The sequence below is a fragment of the Bos mutus genome, chromosome 5, assembly GCF_027580195.1.
Source record: "Bos mutus isolate GX-2022 chromosome 5, NWIPB_WYAK_1.1, whole genome shotgun sequence".
NCBI lineage: Eukaryota > Metazoa > Chordata > Mammalia > Artiodactyla > Bovidae > Bos > Bos mutus.
In genome coordinates this window covers 63,541,368-63,568,685 of record NC_091621.1, presented here as the reverse complement: position 1 = coordinate 63,568,685, position 27,318 = coordinate 63,541,368, and the positions used below count along the sequence as shown (strand labels likewise).

At 38.0% G+C, this 27,318-nt stretch overlaps 1 protein-coding gene across 1 annotated transcript in view; it reads left to right on the top strand.

Annotated features, from left to right (window-relative positions):
* Positions 1 to 27,318, top strand: part of SYT1 (synaptotagmin 1) — a 624,258-nt gene that overhangs the window by 458,424 nt on the left and 138,516 nt on the right. The window contains exons 6-8 of the mRNA XM_070370974.1: positions 2,885 to 3,007; positions 7,249 to 7,416; positions 10,522 to 10,689. Coding sequence (XP_070227075.1) covers positions 2,885 to 3,007; positions 7,249 to 7,416; positions 10,522 to 10,689 — 459 coding nt within the window. The remainder of the gene's footprint in view (positions 1 to 2,884; positions 3,008 to 7,248; positions 7,417 to 10,521; positions 10,690 to 27,318) is intronic.

Sequence of the window (27,318 nt, the reverse complement as noted above, 5' to 3'; positions counted from 1 at the left end):
CACTGTCTTATGCTCCCTTTTTAGTGTCCCTTATCAATTCCAAGTCTGAACAGTTTAACTTAGCATGGACAAAGCACCTTCTGACAGTTTATCCAAGTACAACTAAGCACCTTATGAATGTTGAATCAAGCCAGAAGCATACGCACTAAAGTTTTGCAATTAAAACAAAATCTTTTTCCCAACACAGTTTTTTCTAGTACAGTTTATCAACCTCTGAGAACTTCTGGGCTTACATGCCTTTTCCTCTGCATTTTGTTAGGGGTTGGGGGTAGGGACTATTTGCTCTTTAGATATTATAATAGCTACTGATTTAATAGGTCTCAATTTAATGTAAAGGTACAGAAAATGTCTTGCTTAAGCTCAGCCTTTGGCACAAGAATAGACTTAATCACATCAGAGATGAACAGTGACACTGAGAAATTATCAAAAATTTAGCCCTATTTCATGCAGAGTAATTGCAGAGATGGTCTTGCACCTTTTATTAGGGTAAAAACCACTTAGGGAAAAGGAGATTTAATATCTCAACCCTTTCAAATTACACTGAGCTGAAATATGATACGTAAATTGTCAGTTCCGAAAGAGAATTTGAAAAAGTATTTTAATCCATGAAATTTTTTATGTTTATGGTAGAATAGTGTGAAGATTTTTTTCAGGCAAAAAACTGCATTAAGTAGTTTGCCATTCAAAAAATTAAAGTCTTACAGGAAGCAAATTACCTACATTGCCATTTTCTGAACACATATTTTCACAGTGTTAAAGACCTATACACAGCTGAGGTTTTGAAAAGGCAATGTGGGTTCACTGCTTCAAGTCCTCCAATTAAACTCAGTAGTCTTTTCTTTTCACTTTACTATTATTTTTCTATTAGCAACACCTTCAAGCTAAAAGATTAATTTTTAAATAATTATGTTGTTCTCCTGCCTTGGGCTATTGGTAAATCAACATTTTACTATTCAAGGAGACAACGAAGTATAAACTTCCAAATAAAATGCGGTATGGCTAACCAGTTCTGAAAGGTTTCTGCACAGATGTAATAATGGCAATTTTCCAAAGTCCATTGTAGGCTCCTGAAATGTTTCAGGAAGCACAAAATGGGAAGCATCTCTGACTACAGTTCGGCTCTCTGTTTATGCGATCTTTCCACCCGAATGAGTTCTAGTAAGATGATGCCAAGTCTGATTTTTAGGATCAAATTAGAGTTAGATAAGTAGAGCCCAATTGCAAAGTCTTGTCAGTTTGGAGATTGAGGTTGCCGTTTTGAGGCATCACTGCAGGTCTCTGTATAAATGGATAAGTGAACAGAAACCTTTCTCTGAGCAGAGAAAAAGGCTATATAATCTGGGACAGAAGTGGGGAGATTGGTGGTAGACCTGTGGTCCAGTAACTCTGAAGCCTTTCTGAAGCCTGGTTATACTTCTTGCATTTGAGTTCTACAAGAGTTCTCAGATATAATTTGATCACTGACAAGAGTTTAGATTTTTTTTTCACATTGTCAGAGATATTAAGCAGCCCACCACTCATATGTCTTATCTGCGATTTTGTTAGATTCTTCTGTCACACACACAAGGCAATGAAAACGCCATAACCAAAACCTAGGAGAGAATATTCGCCAATATAACAGCAGAAAGATTGAGTCTCTACAGATATCTAAGTGGCAAACAACAGAGCAGAAAAATTAGCAAAGAGTATGTTATACAGGCAGTCCCCAGAAGAAAAAATACAAATGGTTCATGTAAAGATTTTTAAAGTTTTCAACCTCAATAGTGTTCAGGAAAATGTAACACTGTATCATTTTTCACTTTGAATAATTACTTATGGATTTCTAATTATCTTTTCTAATTCTTTAAAGCAATGAGAATGCACACTCCTAGAAAAAGAACTTCTAATATTTATAATCTTTACAGCCTATGACTTTTTGAGTAAAATTTTTACACATATTGGGAAAATACATTATATATTTTTTAAATAAAGGGAACATATGCATGAATTTTATGAAATTATGAGCTTTCTAGTATTTCCATTTACATCACACTTAAGTTTTAGGTTATAAGGAACATTCAACTGGTCCAAACTGAGTTTTGAGAATTTTATGCCATGATTTTTGCTTGTTACCACAAAATTAGTTTTTATACAAAGTTCAGTTTGACAAAATTGCAAACATAATTCCTTTTACCTTTTGGTATCAAATAGACCCATAAATCAATTTAATTCAGCCTAGCTTTCTGTGGAGCTGTTATAAAAATAAAACAGTAAACTTAAAATGGAACTGGAGTAGATTTTTCTCTAAACATGCATTTGCTGGTGGCATGTTTCTTTTTTCCTCTTTTTCCATAACCACTGTAAATGTATATGAAAGACATAAGAAATTACGATTTTTCTAAGAATAACTTAGTCAACTATCTTTTTCATAGGAAGCAAGGCAAGAAAAGGCCACACATTTCATATAAATTACTCCACTGCATGTAACAAGGGTGTTTTACATGGTGCTTAGCGTAGATCTCTTTAAACTACATGAATGTGAAAACTGGCCTGGTTAACAGCATGTTTATCACACCTCAGAAAGAAGCGATTTTATCAGAGTCAAATATAATACCAAGTTGACATTTTCTTTGCAACAACTTTACATTTTTTGCTTGCAATATTCTGAGGGGCTTTTTCCATTGCTTCCATGTTGCTTGCTGATTGGGGGGAAAATTCCTTGCACAAATGGAATTTTTAAAAATATGTCAGCAGCAGATGTGAATGTGTGTCAGACAAATGGAGATTCCTGCATCTCAGTGCTTGCTTCTGACAGCTTGGAAGTGTTAACCACAGGCCCAGTGTCATTTGGGTTCGATGAAAATTCACTTGAATTCACATATGATCCCCCTTCCCTTGCTTATAGGCCCTGAAGGATGATGATGCTGAAACCGGATTGACTGATGGTGAAGAGAAAGAAGAACCCAAAGAAGAAGAGAAACTGGGAAAACTTCAATACTCACTGGATTATGATTTCCAGAATAACCAGGTCCGAGGGGGAAAATGTCTTGTAATTCCATTACATTTTCTGAAATACCAACCAGAAACTGAAACAAGATACTTCTTAAAACATTTCATTTGCTACAAGGGGAAAATGCAATTATCGGAGCTATTGATGAAATCATTTCTAAGTACAGGTGGTCTCCCACTTGCTAATTTAACTTCTGGTAATTAGAATCCACAGGGTTCAGCCCATTACATCTAGTATAGCACTTTCAGCAGGCAGGCAGAATACAAATTACCTTGAAGCCATCTGACTGATTCTGAGAGTTTCTAGGCATAGATCCCTCAGCCTGAGCTACAATGATCTTCTTCAGAATTCATGGATTTAGCTCCAAATAGGGCAAGTTAGACCATCAATTAAGCCAAAGTTTTGAAAAAAAAATTTAACTGCTTGATAAGGAATCAAGGATTTAAAAATCGGCTTTCCATGAGTTTCATTTCCTTCTATGACACCGGGTAGAATTCCTGGCACGAATGAGTTAACAGCTCCAGAAAAGTAGAAAGACCCGCTACTGAATTCTAGTGCCTTTGCGTGCATCCCAAAAAGTAACAATGAAATAAAAGTGAAGTGAAAGTGAAGTCGTTCAGTCATGTCCGAGTCTTTGCCACCCCATGGATTGTAGCCTACCAGGTTCCTCCGTCCATGGGATTTTCCAAGCAAGAATACTGGAGTGGGTTACTATTTCCTTCTCCAGGAGATCTTCCTAACCCAGGGGTTGAACCCAGGTCTCCCGCATGGTAGACCGACGCTTTACCATCTGAGCCACCATACAAGTTGTGTCAAAAACAGACCTTCCGGCTTTAAAAGTTGTGAAGTGCCACCAAGATGAATGATAATATTAGCTGCTGCTGCTGCTAAGTCACTTCAGTCATGTCCGACTCTGTGTGACCCCATAGACGGCAGCCCACCAGGCTCCCCCGTCCCTGGGATTCTCCAGGCAAGAACACTGGAGTGGGTTGCCATTTCCTTCTCCAATGCATGAAAGTGAAAAGTGAAAGTGAAGTCGCTCAGTCGTGTCCGACTCTTAGCGACCCCATGGACTGCAGCCTACCAGGCTCCTCCATCCATGGGATTTTCCAGGCAAGAGTACTGGAGTGGGGTGCCATCACCTTCTCCAGATAATATTAGCTAGTTTTTATTAACTCCCTGTTTTCATGGTACCCCAAAGATAAATGTTTAAAAAGAAAAATCTCTTTACCTAAAAAGACCTTCTAGGATCCATGACTTTGATAATGACATCCCTTTACCTTCTCAAGTGTTCAAGAAATTTTAAAAATTAGATAAGAATTAGCTGAGTTAGAGATCAGGTTCTTAAGAATCTTTAAGACAGTTCTTTTTCAACTAGGGTAGCTTTAAATCTCTCCAGTTTGTTTTAAATCTCTCTGGTTTGATCAGTTCACTGATCTTTCAGGGTGGGAAAGAACTTGATAGATGTAAATACAGTTACTACCTAACTGTAGCATGTGTTAATTATGTCCAATTTGATGAGAAGTAAATGATAAATAAATCAAACACGAAAAGTCAGCTTTGGTAACTAATGTCCAAAGTCAGTAATACTGTGAGCTCTAAGTAATGGCAGAAATTCTGGGCTTTATTTAGTTCACATAACATCTTTACTTTTTGAAGTGTCCAGAGGATTCCTTACAAAGAATGTATTGATATGCATGGTCATATTATAAATAATTGCATTTAATTAGCTTCATTAAAGTCCTAGTTCGTTATTTTATCCTACTTTCCAGAAAGCTGCATGTTGGTTACAGATACAGCCTTGTAAGTATGGATTTATACAGAATTATAGGTATACTATTTCTACTTAAGTAAATAGGGCATTTTAGGTTATTTTTATCATTTATACCATGATTTTATTATCAGGGGTTGGTTAAGAGCAAAACTGCCTATTATTTATAAATTCTAGGGAAGGTCAAGGTCAGCAAATGTTATCTGAACACAAAACATCTTTTGCAGAAATATAGGCAGCTTCCCTTGTGAATCAGCTGGTAAAGAATCTGCCTGCAATGTGGGAGACCTGGGTTCAATCCTTGGGTTGGGAAGATCCCCTGGAGAAGGGAACAGCTACCCACTCCAGTATTCTGGCCTGGAGAATTCCATGGACTGTATAGTCCATGGGGTCGCAAAGAGTCGGACACAACTGAGCGACTTTCACTCACTCACTCTCACTCAAACTGCTTTTATATATGTATCCAACATTTTTCTACGAATTAATTCTACTTTCATATTTTTCAATAGAAATCTAGGCATACCTCATCCTGGTTAGTCATAATTTTGAAACTCCTACATTGGTTTTGAGTATTATAAGTAACATTTTATAAAGTACTATTTTTAAGAATATAGCACTGAAAAAAAAAGAATATAGAATTGAATTTTTTTACTCAAACATGATGCAAATGTATTTATTCTCTTTCTAGCAAACACATTTTAGGAGGTATTTCATTCTGAGCATCTATAATATTCTACCTGATAAAATTTAATATTCTGTATTTATTTTTCTGAATGTTCTCAGCTAATCTGATTTATAAAATGATTCCTGTGAGTCATGGGACATAAAGTCTGAGACTTTTTGTAGATAAGGCTGTAATCAAATATACACACTTGCTTACCAAAACTAAAAGACAATCCTTAAAGTCCCCTAAGAAGCTTTCACGGTGGAGAAAAATGTGATGTTTATCTCTCAAGCAGAAGCCAGAGGGGAGCTGGAAGAAGTAATTGCACCTCTTATCAACAAAATGCCCCCAAACCTTCCAAGTATAGATGATCAAGTTTAAAAGACTTTAGGCTATATCACTAGTTCTTTCCCTGCCCCAAAGAAAAAGTATTGCAAAAACAGAGAAGGAGAGAATATAATCTCGCTTATTCACATTGCTAACCAAAAGCAAATTCCAAATACCAACTTGGCAAATCAAGAGACAAACTGTTTGCTTTACTAATCATGTCTTTATAAGCTTATGTCTATTTTAGCCATTCTTTGACCATCTGTCTGTGTTTTGTATACTTACAATCCAGCATTATTATTGCTACTGTTGTATGAAGATGTCACAAAGATACTTAAACATTAAAATGGAAATAACAATCTTTAAGGGTATTGGTCCAGATTAAAAATTGAGCCAACGGGCCAAAGTGCACTTATGCACACAATGGATCAATTTTGTAAAAAGTTGCTGTGACTTTTTTTTTTAAGAGGTGAATTGCTTTTCCACCCTATTGGTTGACAAAAGTACAGTCTCAAAATTTCAGACCCCATTTGAAGATGTGAAAGCTATACATTCTGCATTTTCTGAATAGTATATGCCTTGAATAACAATAAGAGTCTACTTTTGCTTCCCATACGAATCTCAACCAGTCTGTTGACACAGCATGACTGATGGCAGAGCATCAGAACAGTCCGCTCACACCTTCTGTTTCCTTTGCAAAAACATGAACAATGCCAGTCAACACTCACATTCATAATAAGAAATAGGAATGTATCACTGAGAAAAATCAGATGTGAAGAAATGCAGAGATTTCTGCTGTATTTGAATAAAATCAGACAGTCACTTAGCATTAAAACCATAACTGTAATCTCCCCTTCTTTTAGATGAAGCTGAAATTATTTTTCTTTGACCCTATGTCCTATATTTAAATACAGAATTTAATATATAATAATTATTTTACTCTAAGTTAAAACAAGAAGTAGCTAGCATACAAGTAAAGGTCAAATATGATAGAAACTTGGAGATCTTATTTTTATCTCAAAAAGCTACCAAATTTCTAAGAAATTTCTATTTAGCTGGTCTGAAGCGTTGGTTCAAAATAAAATTTTCCTGCTTTATAATTACAGGCTTGTGATTGTTTAACAACTTATTTCCACTTACAAATCACACTCTGGTAAGAAAAATAATACACAAGGGCTTTTAGCAACTGGGAAGTTATTTGATTGCAACCCTTTTGCAAATATGAATTCCATATTTAAATGTAATCAGCAACCTTTTAAAAAGCCTCTTTTGTGTTTAAAACCAGGCTTCCTAGAGCCTGCGTCTGTCATAATTGAGTTTCTGAAGTCTGAGTATATCATTTCATTTGCCTTCTGTGTTCAGCTTCTTAAGAGAATAGAAGTTTATCAAAAGCAAAGAAGAAAAGAGCAATCACAATATGCAGCCTTGTGAACAAATCAATCTTTTCCAACATGTTTACCAATGCCAATGTTGGCCGTCTCCTGCCTCTCATTTCAGCTGCTGGTAGGAATCATCCAGGCTGCCGAGCTGCCCGCCTTGGACATGGGGGGCACCTCTGATCCCTATGTGAAGGTTTTTCTGCTGCCCGATAAAAAGAAGAAATTTGAGACAAAAGTCCACCGAAAGACCCTTAATCCTGTCTTCAACGAGCAATTTACTTTCAAGGTATTTTTTGTGTGTGTATTTACTGTTGAACTTTTTCTGTTGTTTTAGAGAACAGACCAGTCTCATCCTGACACATACAGACATGTGCACATGACCACTTTCAGAGATTCACAAGTGATTCTACTCAGAATATTCATAATTCTTATTTTCAATGTAATGAGGACTCTATTAGGCATTTAAATTTGATCCAAATAGGATTCAGCTCAGCTATTTCAGAATAGAGTGTGGACTGGCATAGAACACGGATGTCAATTGTATCCAAAAAGTGAGTTCAGCTTCCCGTGTGTCCATGGAACTGAACGTTTCCCCCTCTCTAAAATAAAGCCAAAAGATTATAGGCTTTTCCCAGGTTTCCAAGTTTTGAAAACTAATCACAACCACAGAATAAAGTAAGCTATCCAACATTATTTCAAATGATACAAATAGGTATTACTCTCATTGCAAAATTCTTTGTGTACAGGGCCAATTTGAGTATTTGAAAACATTCTAAATCCATAAATAAAAAGAATAGAAGCCTATTTTTTTTCCATCTCTAGCATTTTTCCTTTCCTCTTGGCTCTTCCCTGATGTTCTTCATCTTGTTGAGACACCTCAATTAACAAACAATAACAAAGAGGAATTCTGGCCCCAGAATAACAGGAAAAGGTAGCTGGCGGGCTTCAGGCATCTCCGTGTGTACAAGCTCTGTAGTTCTCCACCTGAAGTCATGCATAAAAACAGTCTCTTGGTTGGTATCTTTAACATATGAAAATTTTTAATGCGTTCCTTAAAACAATACATGTCTGTGAATATGCCAGCAGGCAGACTCAGAATCACTCACCTACCAGCCAGCCTTACCGATAGCACTCACTGCATGTCAACAAACATCCTAAATCAACGGATGAAACTTCAGGTGTGAGTCATTCTCGTGAACCTTGCTTCTAGTTTTCTAAGAGTACTGACTTTCTACTCACTCTAAAATTTGAGTTTGTAAGACAAGAAAAATCCCTCATGTGTTGTCAGCAATCCTATTTAAAATCTACACGTTTCTAAACCAAGACAGTTAATGTAGAGTAGCTTTAGAAACATTCTGAAACTACTCAGTTTAAGAAAAACTAATCGTTGGGATCAATATGCCACAGAACGTACAATGAAAACAAAATAAAACAAAAATATTGCAAAAGGTAATCACAATCATTCTATTTGACTCTGTGTGGATCCTAATTTAGGTCAGTAGTTTCTAGCCACTGTTTAGCCAGCACATTCTTAAATTACTTGAAATATTGTGGGGCTTTAAGTTATCTATATGCTATTTCTTTTTTAAAATGTGTCCTGCTAATAATTTCTAGTAATGTCTATAACTTCAGGAGATTTTGAAATTGCCTATAAAATTTAATCAGGTTCCATTTCATTTTAGGAGAGTTGATCACGTCATAAATCAAGCCAGAGTACAATATATTTTCATACATTTAAAAAATACACCACTGTTTCTAGAGAACTAGCCAGTTTCTCCTTTTAGGCCTTGTAGATTATGCATCTTAAATGGAAGCAAAATAGTTTAAAGGGGATTGGCTTTAAAATTGAGTTCAAATCCACTGAAAATGAACTTGACATGCCCCAAATGAAATGCTCCTTTTCTCCAAGACAAACGCCCGCTTGAAAGAGCTACTTATCATTCAAACAATAAATATTTATTAAGTATCTGCTGTGTGCCAGCACTGTGCTAAATGCTTTACATGTATTCATTTGGCCTCAACCAGCTCCCGTGAAATAGACACTGTTTTCATCATTCTAGGTTTATTTACTTGTCCCAGGCCCTTCAGCTGGAAGAGGGGGAAACCCAGTCTTGGACCTGTCTGACCTCCAGCTCAGGCTTTTGACTGTCATTTTGTACAATCACCAACAAATCTAGACAAATTTCAGAAATAAGATACAATTCTCAAGAGTTCATTGAGAACTCTTGAGAGTTCTCTACTCTAAAATTAATTTCTTTCTTTCAAAGTCATCTCTTTGGAAGGGTTTACTTTTTCATTCTAAAGTGGAAAATGGGTTATACCTAGTTTTTAATCATAGTATTTTAACCCAATTCCTAATAGATGACAAATGATAGAAAACAAAAGCTCTTTGGAAAAAAACAAAATTTCTTGTATATATACAGTCAAAAATTCTTCCTTCTCCTTTCCTTCTTAATATACGGAATTAATTGAGAAATGCTTGCTGGAGCATAAGACAACTATTTACACTGATAAAATAATAACAAGTGTCTGAAAATTGATGAAACCTTCAATACAAGTCTAAACAATTTCTTAATTAGGCATTTCTTCCCAGTTACTGAAGTGTAGCTTCCTTGGAATTGCCCTGCTTTCTCTGAATATTAAAAATGTCACTAATAAACATCCCAGCCCAGAGCATCTGTCCCAGATATTTTTGAACAGCTGGAGAATTCATCAGTTTTTGGCCTTTTGCCCCTGTTCATCCTAAAGAGTGTCATTCCTAAGAATGAACTTCAAGATCTAGATTATAATGAATCTGATATTCAAAACATCAATTTTCTAGTCAGCTCCTGTCAATCAGTAAATTATTTTAAGGAATAGGGGAGGCACCTTGTGAATTTCATTCCAATCCTTACGGACTCCTAGCATGTCTTCTCATTAAGCGCTGTTTCATTAAACTATAGCATCCAAACGGCCTCAAAGAGTTAATAGAACTTTTGAAATAACTACCCCTGAGTAAGCTGTCCCCTGACAATCTAACTTAACAATGACAACAAAACATTCTTCAAGAAAAAGTTCCTTATATAGTCAAGTGCAATCAGCTTGGTTTATTCCTGTTTTACTCTTGAAATATTTCTAGCATGACTAATAGCAGGAGCCATTATTAATAACACTAACAGCTTCTAGAACTTTGGGAGAAAGTGATAAATCACTGTGGTAAGCCCTCGCTTTCACCCAAGTAATTTAAGCCCCAAGTAGTTAGTCAATGATTCAATTTAAGGGGGAAAAAGTGCTACTTTTCTCCCTATTCTGTTTATCCAACATAAATATTAAAATTAAACACTATGCAAAAGTAACACATTTTAAGCATTTTTTTGTCACCAGATATTTTATCCTGGTCTTTTTTATTTAGGTGCCATATTCGGAATTGGGTGGCAAAACTCTGGTGATGGCCGTCTATGATTTTGATCGCTTCTCAAAGCATGACATCATTGGGGAATTTAAAGTCCCCATGAACACGGTGGATTTCGGTCACGTAACTGAGGAGTGGCGTGATCTGCAAAGTGCAGAGAAGGAAGAGGTAAGAAAAACATTAGCATTTCTAATATGACAAGCTGGACTCGCCAGTTGCTACTCTCAAACTAACCTACTGAGAGATGGTGGGCTGGTGTGAGTAATGTGGGCCTCCAGCTGCTGACAGCTGGCAAAATAGGGTCAGAGGATTGCATAACCTCGTTAAAAAGTATGCAAGTCCACTGAATCTTATTTGAAGGAAAATAGAGATTTGTGCAGGTCTTGGATCATTCCCTGGAGCCAGACACACATACACACACATGTGCTTCTTTAAAAAGACAGTGAAAAAGTCATCTTATCCTTTGTATTTTTCTACAAAGATTTTGTTTTCTACACAGGTTATGTAGCTATTAAATAGAAATGAAATGGCACTTTTTCGTTGATTATTTCTGCATATCACAGGTCATTGTTTCTCCTAAAAATTTCAGAGCACAATAAAACATCAAATAAAATTCACAAAGGTGGATAGATATTAAGTCCATTTTTTAAATGACTCATTTTTATAGTATTCTTCACATTGTTTTTCCCCAGTTTTATAGGTTAGCCCAGGATTTTCCTGTGATTTAAAAACGGGAAATTCAATATCCTTAGTGCATTTAAACTTCTCTATGATTATGCTGTGCCAGTCTAACACTAGCGTTTTTCTCTGCTAGTGTCTCAACAGGCCAATACCAGGAAAGCAAACAACTCTTAGCTTCCCTTAATTGCTAAAGCAACTCCTTTCCCAACCATTTTTTTGTTCCTAATATAGTCTATAATTACCCAAGGGATTTCAACTGCCTTTGTCATTTAGGATCCCTAGACCCCATGGATTTTGTAAGGTTTGGTCACTTTGGGGCCACCAGGGAAATCAGAAAGCAAGCCAAGCCTTCAGAGAAACTCAGCCAAGACCATAACCTGGGAATCCTTTCGATCTAAGGTTTCTGTGACCATTATTATTACTCAGTAAGGGTTTAGAACAGTTTGTTTACTACCGTTCTGAAATTGAATTTTATTAGTGCTCTAAAATAATTTCTTGGTTGGACAAAAGAAGTCAAAATTAAGTTCTGCTTTTTCTTTGAAAGGAAATATACATAACTTACCCAAAGAAGTTAGTCAAAATTAGATTCCTGGATACTGAAATACATTGAGCCCCACTGTGGATAGAACCACCCAAGGATAATATTGAGTTTTTAACTTTTATAACTTTAATAAGTTGTTCTTCCAGATGAGTACACCAATATCTATTTTAATATCCAATATATGTGACATTTACTCAATTGGACATAATGTTTCTAATCATTTAACAAAGTAGTGAGCTGTTTCATTGAATTTTTATCTTTTATTGGCATATTTGACTTTGTGTAAATTCCTTGTTCAGTTCAGTCGCTCAGTCGTGTCCAACTCTTTACAACCCCATGGACTGCAGCAGGCCAGTCCTTCCTGTCCATCACCAGCTCCCAGAGTTTACTAAAACTCATGTCTATCTAGTCGGTGATGCCATCCAACCTCTCATCCTCTGTCGTCCCCTTCTCCTCCTGCCTTCAATCTTTCCCAGCAGCAGAGTTTTTTCCAATGAGTCAGTTCTTTGCATCAAGTAGCTGAACTATTGGAGTTTTAGCTTTAGGATCAGTCATTCCAATGAATATTCAGTACTGATTTCCTTTAGGATGGACTGGTTGGATCTCCTTGCAGTCCAAGGGACCCTCAAGAGTCTTCTCCAACACCACAGTTCAAAAGCATCAATTCTTTGGCTCTCAGTTTTCTTTAGAGTCCAACTCTCACATCCATACATGACTACTGGAAAAACCATAGCTTTCACTAGATGGACTTTTGTTGACAAAGTAATGTCTCTGCTTTTTAATATGCTGTCTAAGTTGGTCATAACTTTTCTTCCAAGAAGAATATGTCTTTTAATTTCATGGCTGCAGTCAACATCTGCAGTGATTTTGGAGCCCCCCAAAATAAAGTCTGTCACTGTTTCCACTGTTTCCCCAACAATTTGCCATGAAGTGAAGGAACCAGATGCCATGATCTTAAGTTTTCTGAATGCTGAGTTTTAAGCCAACTTTTTCACTCTCCTTTTCACTTTCATCAAGAGGCTTTTTAGTTCCTCTTCACTTTCTGCCATAAGGGTGGTGTCATCTGCATATCTGAGGTTATTGATATTTTTCCTGGCGATCTTGATTCCAGCTTGTGCTTCCTCCAGCCCAGTGTTTCTCATGATGTACTCTGCATAGAAGTTAAATAAGCAAGGTGACAATATACAGCCTTGACGTACTCCTTTCCTGATTTGGAACAAGTCTGTTGTTCCATGTCTGGTTCTAACTGTTGCTTCCTGACCTGCATATAGGTTTCTCAAGAGGCAGGTCAGGTGGTCTGGTATTCCCATCTCTTTCAGAATTTTCCACAGTTTATTGTGATCCACATAATCAAAGGCTTTGGCATAGTCAATAAAGCAGAAACAGATGTTTTCCTGGAAGTCTCTTGCTTTTTCAATGATCCAGTGGATGTTGGCAATTTGATCTCTGGTTCCTCTGCCTTTTCTAAAGCCAGCTTGAACATCTGGAAGTTCATGGTTCACATATGGTTCATGTAAATTCCTTGTGGCCAGGGATAAAATGGGACCATTAGTATTCATTAACTGATAGGTTTTTGTTAATTGATTATTGGTCGGCTTTTTGGTGAGTCCCAGAGGTGACCCACTTGTGCTTCACAAGTCTCCTGTCCAGAGTGCATGGCTCATGTCTCTTCCTCTACCTGGTCATGTCAAGTGATATGGGATTCCAAGACCATACCCCACCAGGTCTCTGAAAAATTGGTAAATATTTTTGTGTGAATTAGGAAATGTAAGCCATTCAACCATTATCTTCTTTTTTAAATTCTTTGAATATGGGCAGAGTTTGAGACTTGACACTAAGCTGACAGGTTTGACTCTAAAATTTCCAACTTTAGGTAGATTACCCAAAAAGAATCACATTTTTATTCTCACCCTTGACTTGCCTGTTCTCTGTTTCTTTCATAACTTTTTTCCTCCATGGCTTCTCTCCCTGTAGAAGATGGTTTTATCATTCAACGTATTCAAAATGACTCATTATGAAGATGTTTATTATGTACTGCTGTATTCCTGGGACTATGCCAAGTGTTTAAAAAAAAAAAAAATGAAAAGGGTGGATACCGTTCCTGCTTTCATGGAGTTCGGTGTTGTCTCATTTTCCTCCCTCATTTTAATCTTTGCCTTGCTTATTGCTAGCTAGACTAAATTCTGTAAAAGTTTTGCCTTTAAGATCAAACACTCCTAGGTTTCAGTCCTGATCGATACATTTACTAGATCCGAATCCTTAGACAAGTCACTTGTGTGCTCTAAAGTTCAGTATTTTTTTTAATCTAGAAAGTGATCTAACATTATCTTGTAGATTAAGTAGGATAGAGTATAACGTGGCTAGCATGGGGCCTGGTATTTGATATGTTCAGTAAGCAAGCGATCTCCCATTTTTTCTTCCTACCCAATCTTTTTGGTGTCCTTTCCTTCTTAAGCTTTCATCTCCCTATTTGTTCTCCACTCTTTCCTCTATCAGAGAAGGCAATGTCACCCCACTCCAATATTCTGGCCTGGAAAATCCCATGGATGCAGGAGCCTGGTAGGCTGCAGTCCATGGGGTCGCTAGGAGTCAGACACGACTGAGCGACTTAGCAGCAGCAGCAGCTTTCCTCTATATGTATTTCTCTATTCTTTTTCTCACTGCCACTGTACTTATTGAATATCTCTGGAGGTTTTTAATGGGAAATAATTCTACAGCTGTATTTTTAAGCTCTGGAGTCTTTCCTCTTTGGGAATAATGATTTTTGGTTTTCAGTTGAATAACTGTTTCCTTTTCTCATGATATAGGAAACCTTATAAAGCAGATATCTAGCTTACAGAGTATCTCTGGATGACTAGATTCAGATATAAACTTTCTCTTAATAAATGAAATAAGATTCCAATTACATTTATGTCTAAAGAATTACTTATTCTCATTGATACGTGCTCTCTTTTCATGTTACTGTTCATTATTTAGAGAAAAGTAAAGTAGGATGAATAAATGAAAGTCTTAGATTAACTTTAGTTCCCATGATTTCAAACAAATTTTTTTGCATTTTATATGAGCAATTTTGTTTAAGATTTTTTGTTTTGCTTTCCTCTAAAGTATTAAATCTTATTTTTTAATATCATAATGAGTGAAAGACACCAAAGAGAGACAGAAAAAGGAATTCAAGAAACAGATTTGGAATCTATTGAATAGAAACTGAACTGCTGTTCATAATAGTCTGTTCAAGGAGAGACTTGGATTTAAATGGGTTAATTATAACCCAGTAGAATCTAGCCCCGAGATAGAAGGGGATAGGCTTTTGTTGTTGAAAGTAAATGTCATAAGATGATGAAGCAATTATGTAAATTAAAGAATTACGTGTTCATTATGTAAGTGAAAAAATTAATGTGTTATTTTAGTAAGCAATTAAATGTGTAAGCAATTTGGGGGAAAAAAATGGAAAGGAGCCTTATCTGAAAGTTACTAAGCACATGTTTGAAGCACAGGGGCTGTTGCAAAGGTGAATTGTGCCAGAAGAGCCTCAACATGCACACAACTCCCATTGTTAAGATTCTAGCTCCTGGAGAAAACCTCTCTGCTAAAGTTTCCATTCCGACTTGATTAACGTTTCTCTAATTAACATGATCCAAGTCCCCTTATTAGTAGGTTAGGCTCACTTGCCTTTTTTTTTTTTGACTGATCACCCACTGTCCCACCTCCCATAGATGAAAAGGGAATCTGACCTTGCAAGACAGCTAAGCCTTTCTCTTCTTTTTGTCTCTTTAAAACAGAAATCCTTTGAGTTTTAAGAGACACTTACACATAAAACCATTGTCTTAATTTTCCCCCTTCTCAAGTTAAGGCCTCAAAAATCATCCTTTATAATCAGTATATACAGTTCTTCCATTTGCAAAAGGTTTCTAACATGTATAGCCTCTGACTGCCTGATGAATTTGAAATTTTTTTCATTCTAATCATTCAAGAAATATTTATTTATGCCACCCACAAGTCAAACCTGAAGCCAACCTTATAACATTTGCAAAAACCCATTCATTTAGCATTTTCACTTAATTACTTCAAATGTTATGATCAATAGCTTATGATTCCATTTTCTTTTTTTAATAAATTTTATTCATGATTATTGTAAAAACTGTATCAGTTCTGTACCCCAGCATCAGGGACATCTTCAAGGCATTTAGACTTCTTATTTTAGCATGTACTCCTAGTTTTTTATCATATGCCTTTCACTGCATGTGTGCATGCTGAGTCGCTGCAGTCATATCTGACTCTTTGTGACCCTCTGGGCCATAGCCCACCAGGCTCCCTGCATGGGATTCTCCAGGAAAGAATACTGGAGGGGATGGTCCTCCAGGGCATCCCAGGGATGGAACCAGAGTCTCTTATATCTCCTGCATCGGCAGGCAGGTCCTTTACCACTGGTACCACCAGGGAAGCCCATGCCTTCCACCACTGCTTTTTAACCCCTAAAAATGGCATAAGATGCCAGCAGAATGCAACGGACCCCTTTGTTTTTGAAGGAGACTGTCTCATAACTTGACCAGTACAATTTGTCTCCATTAGAGGATGTTCATCACCTCTGCTTTGTGTAGAATTCATTAAAGAGTGATTTTTAAATGAGATTCTGTAATCTAGTACAAATGGAAAAAAAATTGATTGCTGAATTAAAACAAGTTGGGACATAATTTAATTAGTACCCAAGCAGAAGGAAAGAGAAACTACTTTAGTGCCTTAATAGAAAATCAATTTGGCAAGAAAATTTCACATTTTTAAGCCTAATTAGAAAAACATTTACTTCACAAAAAAGCATTTCGAGATTACAGATTCAATCAAAAAGCCAAGCTTTTTTTTAAGCTTATACAAATTACTTGATATTCCTTTGAAATGGGCTCAGGTCATTATTCCTTAAGCATCTCTTTTGCCTAAGGATCATGCTGTTTCTAAGTATACTTTGCAGTCAGATAGTAACTTACGCCCTCCAAGAACGCCTGCACAACACATCAATGCCCTGAGCAGAAATTCTTATAAAAGATTAATTGCAGGAACTTTAATATGAAAGCCAGGAAGAGTCTTCCTTGTCACTCACAATCTATCACAGAAAGGCCACAAAGATACTCATTTTGACCCATAACATTCCAGGAAGGTGTACTTATTTGTATGTGTTACTTATTCATTGTCTTTCCCCACTGGATTGTAAACAACCATGTCTGCTGTTCCCAACCGTGAAACCAAGTTTGATTACAGAGGCAAGCACACAGTAGGTGTAATTTTAAATGAATGAATGAGGCAGAGGAGTTTATTATACCATGAGAGATATTTCAGAACTCTCATTTTAAAGTCCATGTTGTAATAACTATCTTATGTTACAAATGAAGTCTAAAGTATTCTGAAAACCTGTCAACAAAATATCTTAGTACCAAACGATGAGAATGATTTAGTATCCTTTCACTTTTTGGATCATTTTCTATCAAAGGCAGGCAGAATAGAAACTTAGCAAAATCATTCTTATTGTTTTGTTGATGGCCATGAAAATAATGGCTTTCTCTCACTAATTTTTGGGGAGGATGGAGGTAAAGTCTTATTCAGAATCTCCTTTCTCTATGTAACTTTTTTTTCCTATAACCTTTTTATCCAGTTTCCATGATGCATGGAAAGCTTGTGGCTTAGCTTAATTTAACTTTTATTTAAGGCTAAGATTTAGTTAAAGCTCTGATTTAAGTCTCTGCTAGCAACATGGAAATTTACTCAGAGGGAATTGGGAAGGAATCAGTTCCAAGGAGAAGTCCAAGAATATGAACAAAATCTATGTTTACTGTATCTAGATTATTTGTTTCCAGTCAAATTTATAACTTAATATGTTACATTTAGACCATATTTTAGTGTACTTAGTATCTCTGCGTCCACTTGTGGTACTTTCCCTTTAAATTAGCATAGAGGTAGAGTTGCATTTGACTTTTTGAAATGTCTTTGGCCATAGCTGTGGTTTACTTGCCTCTGAGTTTTCAGTCAGAATTGTAATCACCAATTATAACTGTGTTGCTGTGCATAATAATTATTGTCAAGCTTCATGATGTGGTTTCTAAAATCATCATAGGAAAGAGCAGATAACTTGAAATATCCCTCTAGTGTGTAGGACTGTAATTTGATTGCCTTTCTAGTTAAAAGGACTTTTCAGGCACAAAATGGATGAAACTAAATTCTCACTTCACTGAGATTCCAAATGAAAATTTGATATCATTTGTCAACAGAAATCAAAGTGTGAGAACTGTGAGTTTCAATTTTAATGGGGGATTTACTGAGGACTATAGCCCCAGAGCCAGCCTCTGAGAGAGCTCTGAGGAACTCTGGGGTGGGAGACTTAAGGGGAGAGGTTAGTATATATGTGATTTTGATGAATGGGGTCTGTGCCATTAGATACATCTCTGTAGAAGGTTGCTGCTAACCACGAAGGACAGATATCTTGTTTTTCAGTCACTAATTAGTGTTCAACTCTTCGCGGCCCCATGGACTGCAGCATGCCAGGCTTCTCTGTCCTTCACTATCTCCCTGATTGCTCAAATTCATGTCCCTTGAGTCAGTGATGCCATCCAGCCATCTCATTCTCTGTCGTCCCCTTCTCCTCCTGCCCTCAGTCTTTCCCAGCATCAGGGTCTTTTTCAATGAGTCAGCTCTTCGCATCAGGTGGCCAAAGTACTGGAGCCTCAGCTTCAATAGCAGTCCTTCCAATGAATATTCAGAACTGATTTCCTTCATGATTGACTGGTTGGATCTCCTTGAAGTCCAAGGGACTCTCAAGAGTCTTCTCCAGCACCACAGTTCGAAAGCATCAGTTCTTCAGAACTCAGCCTTCTTTATGGTCCACATATCTTCATTCATGGTTTTCATGCTTTAAGTATGGGAAGATGTAAGAATGTGGGTTCATAAGATTTTCTGAAAATATGCTGTGAAGGCCTTGTTCTGCCAGTTCTCCCAGAGCACAGAGCGCCTCATTCTTGATCTCCCACCTGCGTTCCTTTCAGGGGGTGTTAGAGGTCAGCAACTACAGAAGCCAATGCCTCAGGCCTTGTAGAACAGGTGGCAAGAGACATATGTTAGTTGGAACTTTTTTAAAAATTGTCAATTCCCTAGAAAATATAAATTTAGACTCTAGACAATTAAGTGGAGGAAGAAACCCTGGGCATTTTGAAAACTGACCTTCTGTGGTTTTCCCATTGTCACCCCATAACCTTCTGCATCACCCTCCCCTCAACAGTTGTCTAGCCAGAACACTGGATCCCCAGCCCAGCTTCCAAGCTTCCAAGACTCATCTTATTAAAAGCTTACCTAACTTCTCTACCTAAGTTATAAACATCAATATTAATAAAAGCTACTATTTACTGAGAATCTACTGTATGTCCACAAAAAACATTCTTACAACATTCTTCAAAACTGGCATATTAAATCTGGCTACAAAATGAGGGAAAAACAAAAATGAAGCCTAGGAAAGTCTAAGTAGCTTGTCCAAAGTCATACAACCAATACCAGAGCTAAAATTCTAACACGGGTCTGAGGCCTACACTCTTTCTACACCACCATACCTTTTTCTTTAAACAGTATCTCTCAGTCTCTTTAGCCTAGAAGTGTAGCTATAAATTCAATTTAAATGCAAAACAAAACAACAACAACAAAAAAACCACACACAAACAAAAAAACCAAAACCAAACTGATATAAATTAGTTTTCCTAAGTTTTGTCCTGTGTATTTTGGAATTTTAACATTTGGTCAGTTTTCTTTCACAGCATTTGACTGATTAAAATCTACATATATATGTTCTCTCTCAAATATTATAATACACTGCAAAGGCAACACAGCAAAAGAAAAAAAATACAGTAAATAGCTATGGCATTTTTGTTTCTTCTTCATTATATTTTCAAATACTTAGCATGAATTCTTACCCAGGATACAAAGCCCTTTAGGGTTCAAAGGTACTCATTAATAAAAGATGATATTACTCACTCATGAGTGCTAATGAATTTAATGAAGTCAGAGGGACTTTTCTTTCCATTAAAAAAATTCTTCACTAAACAGAATATAAATTCCCATTCATTTATTCAAAATTATATCGCCTGTGAAATTATCACTGTAAAGTACATAAAATGGAAGATTAAGATTCACATATGAGAAATGGTCAAGAATAATAGTAAAATTTCATAATGCAAATGAACAAAAGGAGCTTCACAAAGTGCCAAATTCAAGGTATAAATTAAAATGGACCATAAGTTTTCGGCACAAAGAAAAGGCATGGGCAGGGAGGATGCGTGGAGGAGTTGAAAAAAGTGAGCTAGTCTTTAAAACTGAGCAGCATTGGAATAGGCAGAAAGAAACTAAGAATGCCTCTGGAAGTTAAGAGATGAGTAAGAGCCGATTGACAGAGCTGAGACAGCCGGCGACGGGCCCAGGTAGGAATGGAGTGAAAGCTTGAACAGATGTTCTGAGAAATAGATCGAACGTAGTAGCTCAGTGTCAGTTTTCCCCTTACAATGTCAGACTGATCAACCTAAAACTCAGGACACCAAGTAAAGCTTGTAAAACTTGTTCTTTCCCAGGATAAGAATTGGAATGTGGAAGCCAGGCCCACCTCAATGCCAAAACACTCTACGAAGTGCCTTTTTCACCTTAGCTCAGGTTGTCCTCGGTGAGGTCCTGTGGGGTAATTCTTCCTATCCCTATTTCACACATCAGAAAACGTAATGGTCCAGTGCCTCCCAGAGAATAGGCCCCAGAAGAGACCCAGTTTTGACTCCCAAACCATTTTCTCTCTACTCCACCATACTGCAACTTAGTTGACTGATACTCAGTGCGTCCACGGATATTACCAATCTTGTCTTCTTATGCCCAGTGCCTGGCACTGTGCCTGAAACATCAACGTGCTAAGTATTTTCAAGTGAATTGGTGGCCAAATTAAAATAAACATTTTCTTTTGCAAACGTGCATCATGATTCATGCCACCTTCAAGGAAGTCATCTTGGAAGGACATGCAATTATTCCAGTTGTACTGTCTATATGGTACCCCTCTATATTTTGAATTCTAGCCCTTCTCTCCAAAAGTCTTTCTCAGTATACAGTACAGTCTTCTCTCTGTCCTCTCTGCCCTTCTCTCTTCTCTGTCCTCTCTCTCTCTGTCCTCTGGCCTGTCTTTAAAAGGTAACTTCGATTGAAATGGTCATAAGTTGTCTCCAAGTACAGCTTATAAGGTGGCGATCCAATTGAGTAAAACAGTTATAGTTAGTGTGGTAAAGTAATGAAGTGGATATCCGTGTGAGATTTCTATTCTGACTCTGACCAAAATGCCTTGAGCCACTAATATCCTTGTTGTTATTGCTGTTCAGTCATCTAGTTGTGTCCAACTCTTTGCGACCCCATGGACTGCAACACACCAGGCCTCTGTCCTTCACCATCTCCTGAAGTTTGCCCAAGTTCATGTCCATTATAACATCATTATATGCTCCCTCACTATGGGAAAAATCATCAAGAGATAGGAGTTCTGGATACATTTAGTGCCAAGGAAATCTGTTTTAATAGAAACTAGTGTAGGTGTTAGTTTTGTTTTTGATTTTTTCCTAAGAATAAAAAGTGAGAGTTTTCAGTAGAATTTTAAATAAAACCAAGTGGTTCGGAAGCATGGATTTCATGAATATAGATGGGAGGAGCAGAAAGTGAGGAATGGGAGTTGAAACAGGAACAAATAGAAAAAAAGAAGAATGAGAAAAATGATACAGACAAGCACCATCTTTCCTATCCCTGGTTGTTTTATTATTGAAACAGCGAAGAGGACTTTGAGTGGGAAGCAGTGTCATCAATGCAAGAGAATGTCTTGTTCTGTCCTGTCCTCCAATCCCACTGGATCTTTTACAGTATCACCTTTTCTAGTGAGTTCATCACATGCTTTGGAACAATTTTTTTTTTATTATCATCTTGTTTGTGACATCTTCAGATTACATGTTTTCACCGTCTGTTTTACTCCTACCTTGCTTTGAGCAGGCCAAATGTTTATATTGTGAAATCTTTAATCCATTACAATCTGTTACTCTGCAATTAGATGAAATGTCAGCAGTTTAGCTGTACTATTTGTACTACAGAATAAGGGAGAAGAATGAGGACTTGCTGATAAACAAGAACTTAAATAATTAAAGAAGGAGAGAGGGAGCATGCAGACACACACGCAAATCTACTTGCCTTACATGTGGCTAAAGGTTCTTTCCAATTATGAACCAGAGGCGGCCTTACATACTGCAAATTACTTTTATTCCTTCATTCTTTCAACATATATTTATTAAACCTCTTTTGTGAGCTAGGGACTGTACAAGCTTCTAGAAAAACAATGCTGAAGATAAACAGACCCATTAAGCATAGTAGATTAATTTAATGACAAGACTGCCCCTCAAGTAGATAAAAGCTCTAGCCCTGGACGCAACCACTGTGTATCCACCCATGACTCCACTTACTCTTGGTGTGTCCTTAGGCTTGTTACTTAACCCTTCTATAAAATGGGATTAATATTACCCACCTCCATGAGTTGTGATACACTCTAAAGATAACTCATGTAAAGGGACCTCCCTTCTGGTCCAGTGATTAAGACTCTGTGTTTCCAGTGCTCAAGACACAGATTTGATCCCTAGTCAGGGAACTAAGCTGCCACATGCTGAGTGGCATGGCCAAAAATAATAATAATAATAAATCATGTAAAGCACCTAATCAATACTTGGCACCTAATAAACTCTCAATAAATACTAGGCTTTTTAAATTATGGAAAACACTGATTAGAGCCCTTATCTCCTTGCCACTGAAAAAGCACTGCTCTGGCCACTAGACTTCTATTCTTTCTTTTATGAGGAGACTGAGACAGCACAACAGTTCAGAGAATATTGTCATCCAGTTTTGATCAAAGACAAGATATCCAAGGTTAGCCCCCATATGGGAGACCTTAGATACTAGGAGAGATCACAAAGGCCAATCCAGGATAAGACTTAGCACATATGAGTAGGTAAGCCATAGCACATACGTCTATGCTCTAACACCACAAAACAGAACTCAACGTTCAGGATCTACTAAAAATCAAAAAGACTGCCGGTAACAAGTGTCAGCAAAGATGTGGTGAAATTGAAAGACACATCACATTAAACCCTCACACACCAATTAAAACCCTCACACATCTCTGAGGGGTTTAGCCACTTTGGGAAGCAGTTTAACAGTTTCTCAAAGTGTTCAATAGAGAGGACTCATATGACCTAGCAATTCTATTCCTACGTATACACCTGCCCTGCAAAGTAGAGACACATATCCACACAGAAGATAATTGTGCAAGAAGGTCCGTAGCCAGACTTTCACAAATGCCGGGAAGTGGAAAGAACTCAAATTTCTTTCAACTGGTGAATAATTGGACAATATATGCTGCAGTCATATAACAGAATATTATTCAGCCATAAATAAGGAATGTAGTACTGACACGTGCCACACATGGATAAACCAGAATAGGCAAATCCACACAGACAGAAAGCAGATTAATGGCTGCCTACGGCTCAGAGCTGCAGGCAGAGAGCGGGCAAGGAGGAGTGAGGAATGACAGCTAATGGCTATGAGTTTCTTTGTGGGGTGATGAAAATATTCTTAAATTAGTGGTGATGGTTACCCAACTCTGAATGTACTAAAAATCCACTCAGTTATATACTTCAAAAAGGTAAATTTTCTAGTGTATGAATTCTACCTCAATAAAGCTGCTTTTAAAAAAAGAAAATGTTTCGGGTTCTGAAACCCTCTACATGCAAGCACAGTATCTAGGTTAGCCTGGGGCCCCATTTGAAACAGAACTGAGGTATGCTGTGAATTTTCTCCCACTACTATTTCCAAAGTTAAGGGATATTTCCTCAAAATTTTCCAGTCTCCCTTTAAACCAGAGCCTTCTTCTCCAAGATCCCGCTCATCAGCACCACACCTCAGTGTAAGGTCAACGCTAAAACCCCTTTGGATAGATGAAGCCAGCCTCAGGCCACGTGGCCAGCCAATGAGAACTCAGGACCCAAGACACTTGTTTTTCTGATTCCAAAGCCATTTTCCACTAGTCTTCTCTCCTGTAGGGTGAGAAGCTTTAAGCTTTCTTCTCCTGACATAAGAACCGTGTTCTAAATATGAGGACTACCCAATCCCTTTTCCAGTCTGTCTTCCTATGGTTGCTTCTCGAGATTCCTCCAGACTTTTCTGTGCTCTTTTCTGCGTCTTTTGTAGCAACATCACACCTTTTTTAATTGAGGTAGAACTTGACATATAATGAGATGCAGATATTAAGTATACAGTTCAATGTGTCTTCACAACTGTACATACCAGGATAAGCACCTCTCCAATCAAGGTGCAGAACATTTTTTACCATCTAAAAGCCCCCGAGGTATCTTGGTGCCTATAAAGGGATGTACTGTGATACTGTATGGCATTCAAGTGTTTTCTCCTCCTCTCCACCAGGTGTCCTGATAATGCTCAGCATCACTTTGATCTTTAACCCCACAGTCTATTTCTCTGCTGTACCGTATGATTGGCACCTCATTACACACATCCCTGTTCTCTAAGTGTCAGCCACACAGTGCTGTTATGTAAAAAGATGCCTTGCTTACCCATTTTTGTTGTCTACGGGAATATAAGCTCCTTGTAAGTAAGGAACGTGTCAACTACTTTTGCACATCACAGTAGTTAGCTCTTAGGAGAACATGTTAGTCACTCAGTCGTGTCCAACTCTTTATGACCGTCATGGACAGTAGCCCTCCAAGCTCCTCTGTCCATGGGATTCTCGAGGCAGGCATACTGGAGTGGGCTGCCATTCCCTTCTCCAGGAGACCTTCCCAACCCAGAGATCAAGCCCGGGTCTCCCTCCTTGCAGGCAGATTCTTTACCATCTGAGCCACCAGGGAAGCATGCAGTAGGGATCAAATGGGACAGAAGTTGGGCTCCGAGTCCCATCAGCTCTCTGAGCCTCATTTCCTTATATGTAAAATGCAGTTGAAAAATGTAAAATGATAGGTAGTTATGTGTTTGAAATTTATTTTTCTTGGTTTTTTCCAATCATTTTTAGAAAATTTATAGAAATGTCCAACTGTCAGAACCTAATTATAGAACATTTCCATCACCCAGTGCTCATTTGTAATCACTCCCATTCCCCACCCTCATCCGTAGGCCACCATCCATCTACTTTCTGTCTTTATGGGTGCCTATTCTAGACACTGCGTGTCAACATAATCTGGTAATATGTGACCTTGAAAAAGTTATTTTGGAAACTCAGGTCTATCTGATGCCAAATAAATTCCTAAAGTAAACAGATACATCAAGTAGAAAATCACTTGCTCCATTTTATGGGGGAAAATATTCACTGTTTCCAGTACCATTTAACAGTTTCATGAGTACTTTTCCTCTCTCTGTGGGGCCACTGACAGTCTCAGTCTCTTTCAGCACTCTTGCCTACCCTTTCCAGACTTCAAGTGCCTGAAGATAAAAAGGAATGGCAGCCCAGCTTTGGGGAAGACTGACGGGAAGATTCTGTCAGTCTACGGCAAACAGAACTCCTGGCACTTGCTGTCCCCTGCCAGCTTCATCTCCTCTCTTCTCTCCCCAGAAGGAGAACTCAGGGAACATATAAACCATTTAGATTGCTTTTCTGCTCCACATTAAATGTCCCCCAAGTTGCTAATAATATGTGACTGTTTTCTCCCTGAGATGGAACACAGCAAGGTTGTGAACCAGGCGTGTCTGTCAGGGTGCTCCTGGGCGCTTTCCTGCCCTCCAGGAGCCAGCAAGCACCCACCCTGGAAAACGCAGGAGAGCGTCGGGCAGGAGGAGGCCCCAGAGCACAGGGAACCCAGCCTCGGACAGACAGTCTTTAAAACACTTAGAGAAGAAGGTTCTTAGAAATGATGCCCTTCATCTAGAATTAGCCCCTCCTTTCAACATCCTTTCCGAAAGTACCTTCTAAATCAGTATTTTTGTTTTTGTATGGAACATGATTAGTTTATATGCAAGAACAATTTTCTGAACTTCAGATAACACTGGAGTGTAAAGATGAGGATTTGTGAGTGAAGTATGAGGCCCCTACAGACAATTCTATTAAAAGGGAAAAAATTTTCTTTGTTTGAAAAATACTCCTAGTCATGTCTTCTCATTTTCTAACCCACAAACACTCTGGAATATGGCAAGAGAGTGTTTAGCAAAAGGTAGCCAACTGCTCTTCAGTGTAAGATGTTGCTTCTACATGTATAAATCAATATTCTGACAAGGTGCTTCCCTAAGTTCTATTTGCTAGTGTTTAAAGAGAGCAGAGGGTAACTGTTTTTTAGGAACCAGCATACTGTCAGAATTGTCTATTCTTAATTGTATCTCAGTGTCAGATAGTAAAAATAGAGTGAGATTCAGTTCAGTTGAGTTCAGTCACTCAGTCGTGTCTGACTCTTTGCCACCCCATGAACCACAGCAAGCCAGGCCTCCCTGTCCATCGCCAACTCCCAGAGTTCACTCAGACTCACGTCCATCGAGTCAGTGATGCCATCCAGCCATCTCATCCTCTGCCGTCCCCTTCTCCTCCTGCCCCCAATCCCTCCCAGCATCAGAGTCTTTTCCAATGAGTCAACTCTTCGCATAAGGTGTCCAAAGTACTGGAGTTTCAGCTTCAGCATTAGTCCTTCCAAAGAACACCCAGAACTGATCTCCTTTAGGATGGACTGGTTGGATCTCCTTGCAGTCCAAGGGACTCTCAACAGTCTTCTCCAACACCACAGTTCAAAAGCATCAATTCTTCAACACTCAGCTTTCTTCACAGTCCAACTCTTGAAAAACCATAGCCTTGACTAGACGGACCTCTGTTGGCAAAGTAATGTCTGCTTTTGAATATGCTGTCTAGGTTGGTCATAACTTTCCTTCCAGGGAGTAAGCATCTTTTAATTTCATGGCTACAATCACCATCTGCAGTGATTTTCGAGTCCAAAAAGATAAAGTCTGACACTGTTTCCACTGTTTCCCCATCTATTTCCCATGAAGTGATGAGACCAGATGCCATGATCTTAGTTTTCTGAATGTTGAGCTTTAAGGCAACTTCTTCACTCTCCTCTTTCACTTTCATCAAGAGGCTTTTTAGTTCCTCTTCAATTTCTGCCATAAGGGTGGTATCATCTGCATATTTGAGGTTATTGATATTTCTCCTGGCAATCTTTATTCCAGCTTATGCTTCCTCCAGATCAGCGTTTCTCATGATGTACTCTGCATATAAGTTAAATAAGCAGGGTGACAATATACAGCCTTGATGTACTTCTTTTCCTATTTGGAACCAGTCTGTTGTTCCATGTCCAGTTCTAACTGTTGCTTCCTGCCTGACCTGCATATAGGTTTCTCAAGAGGCAGGTCAGGTGGTCTGGTATTCCCATCTCTTTCCAAATTTTCTACAGTTTATTGTGATCCACACAGTCAAAGGCTTTGGCATAGTCAATAAAGAAGAAATAGATGTTTTTCTGGAACTCTCTTGCTTTTTCCGTGATCCAGCGGATTTTGGCAATTTGATCTCT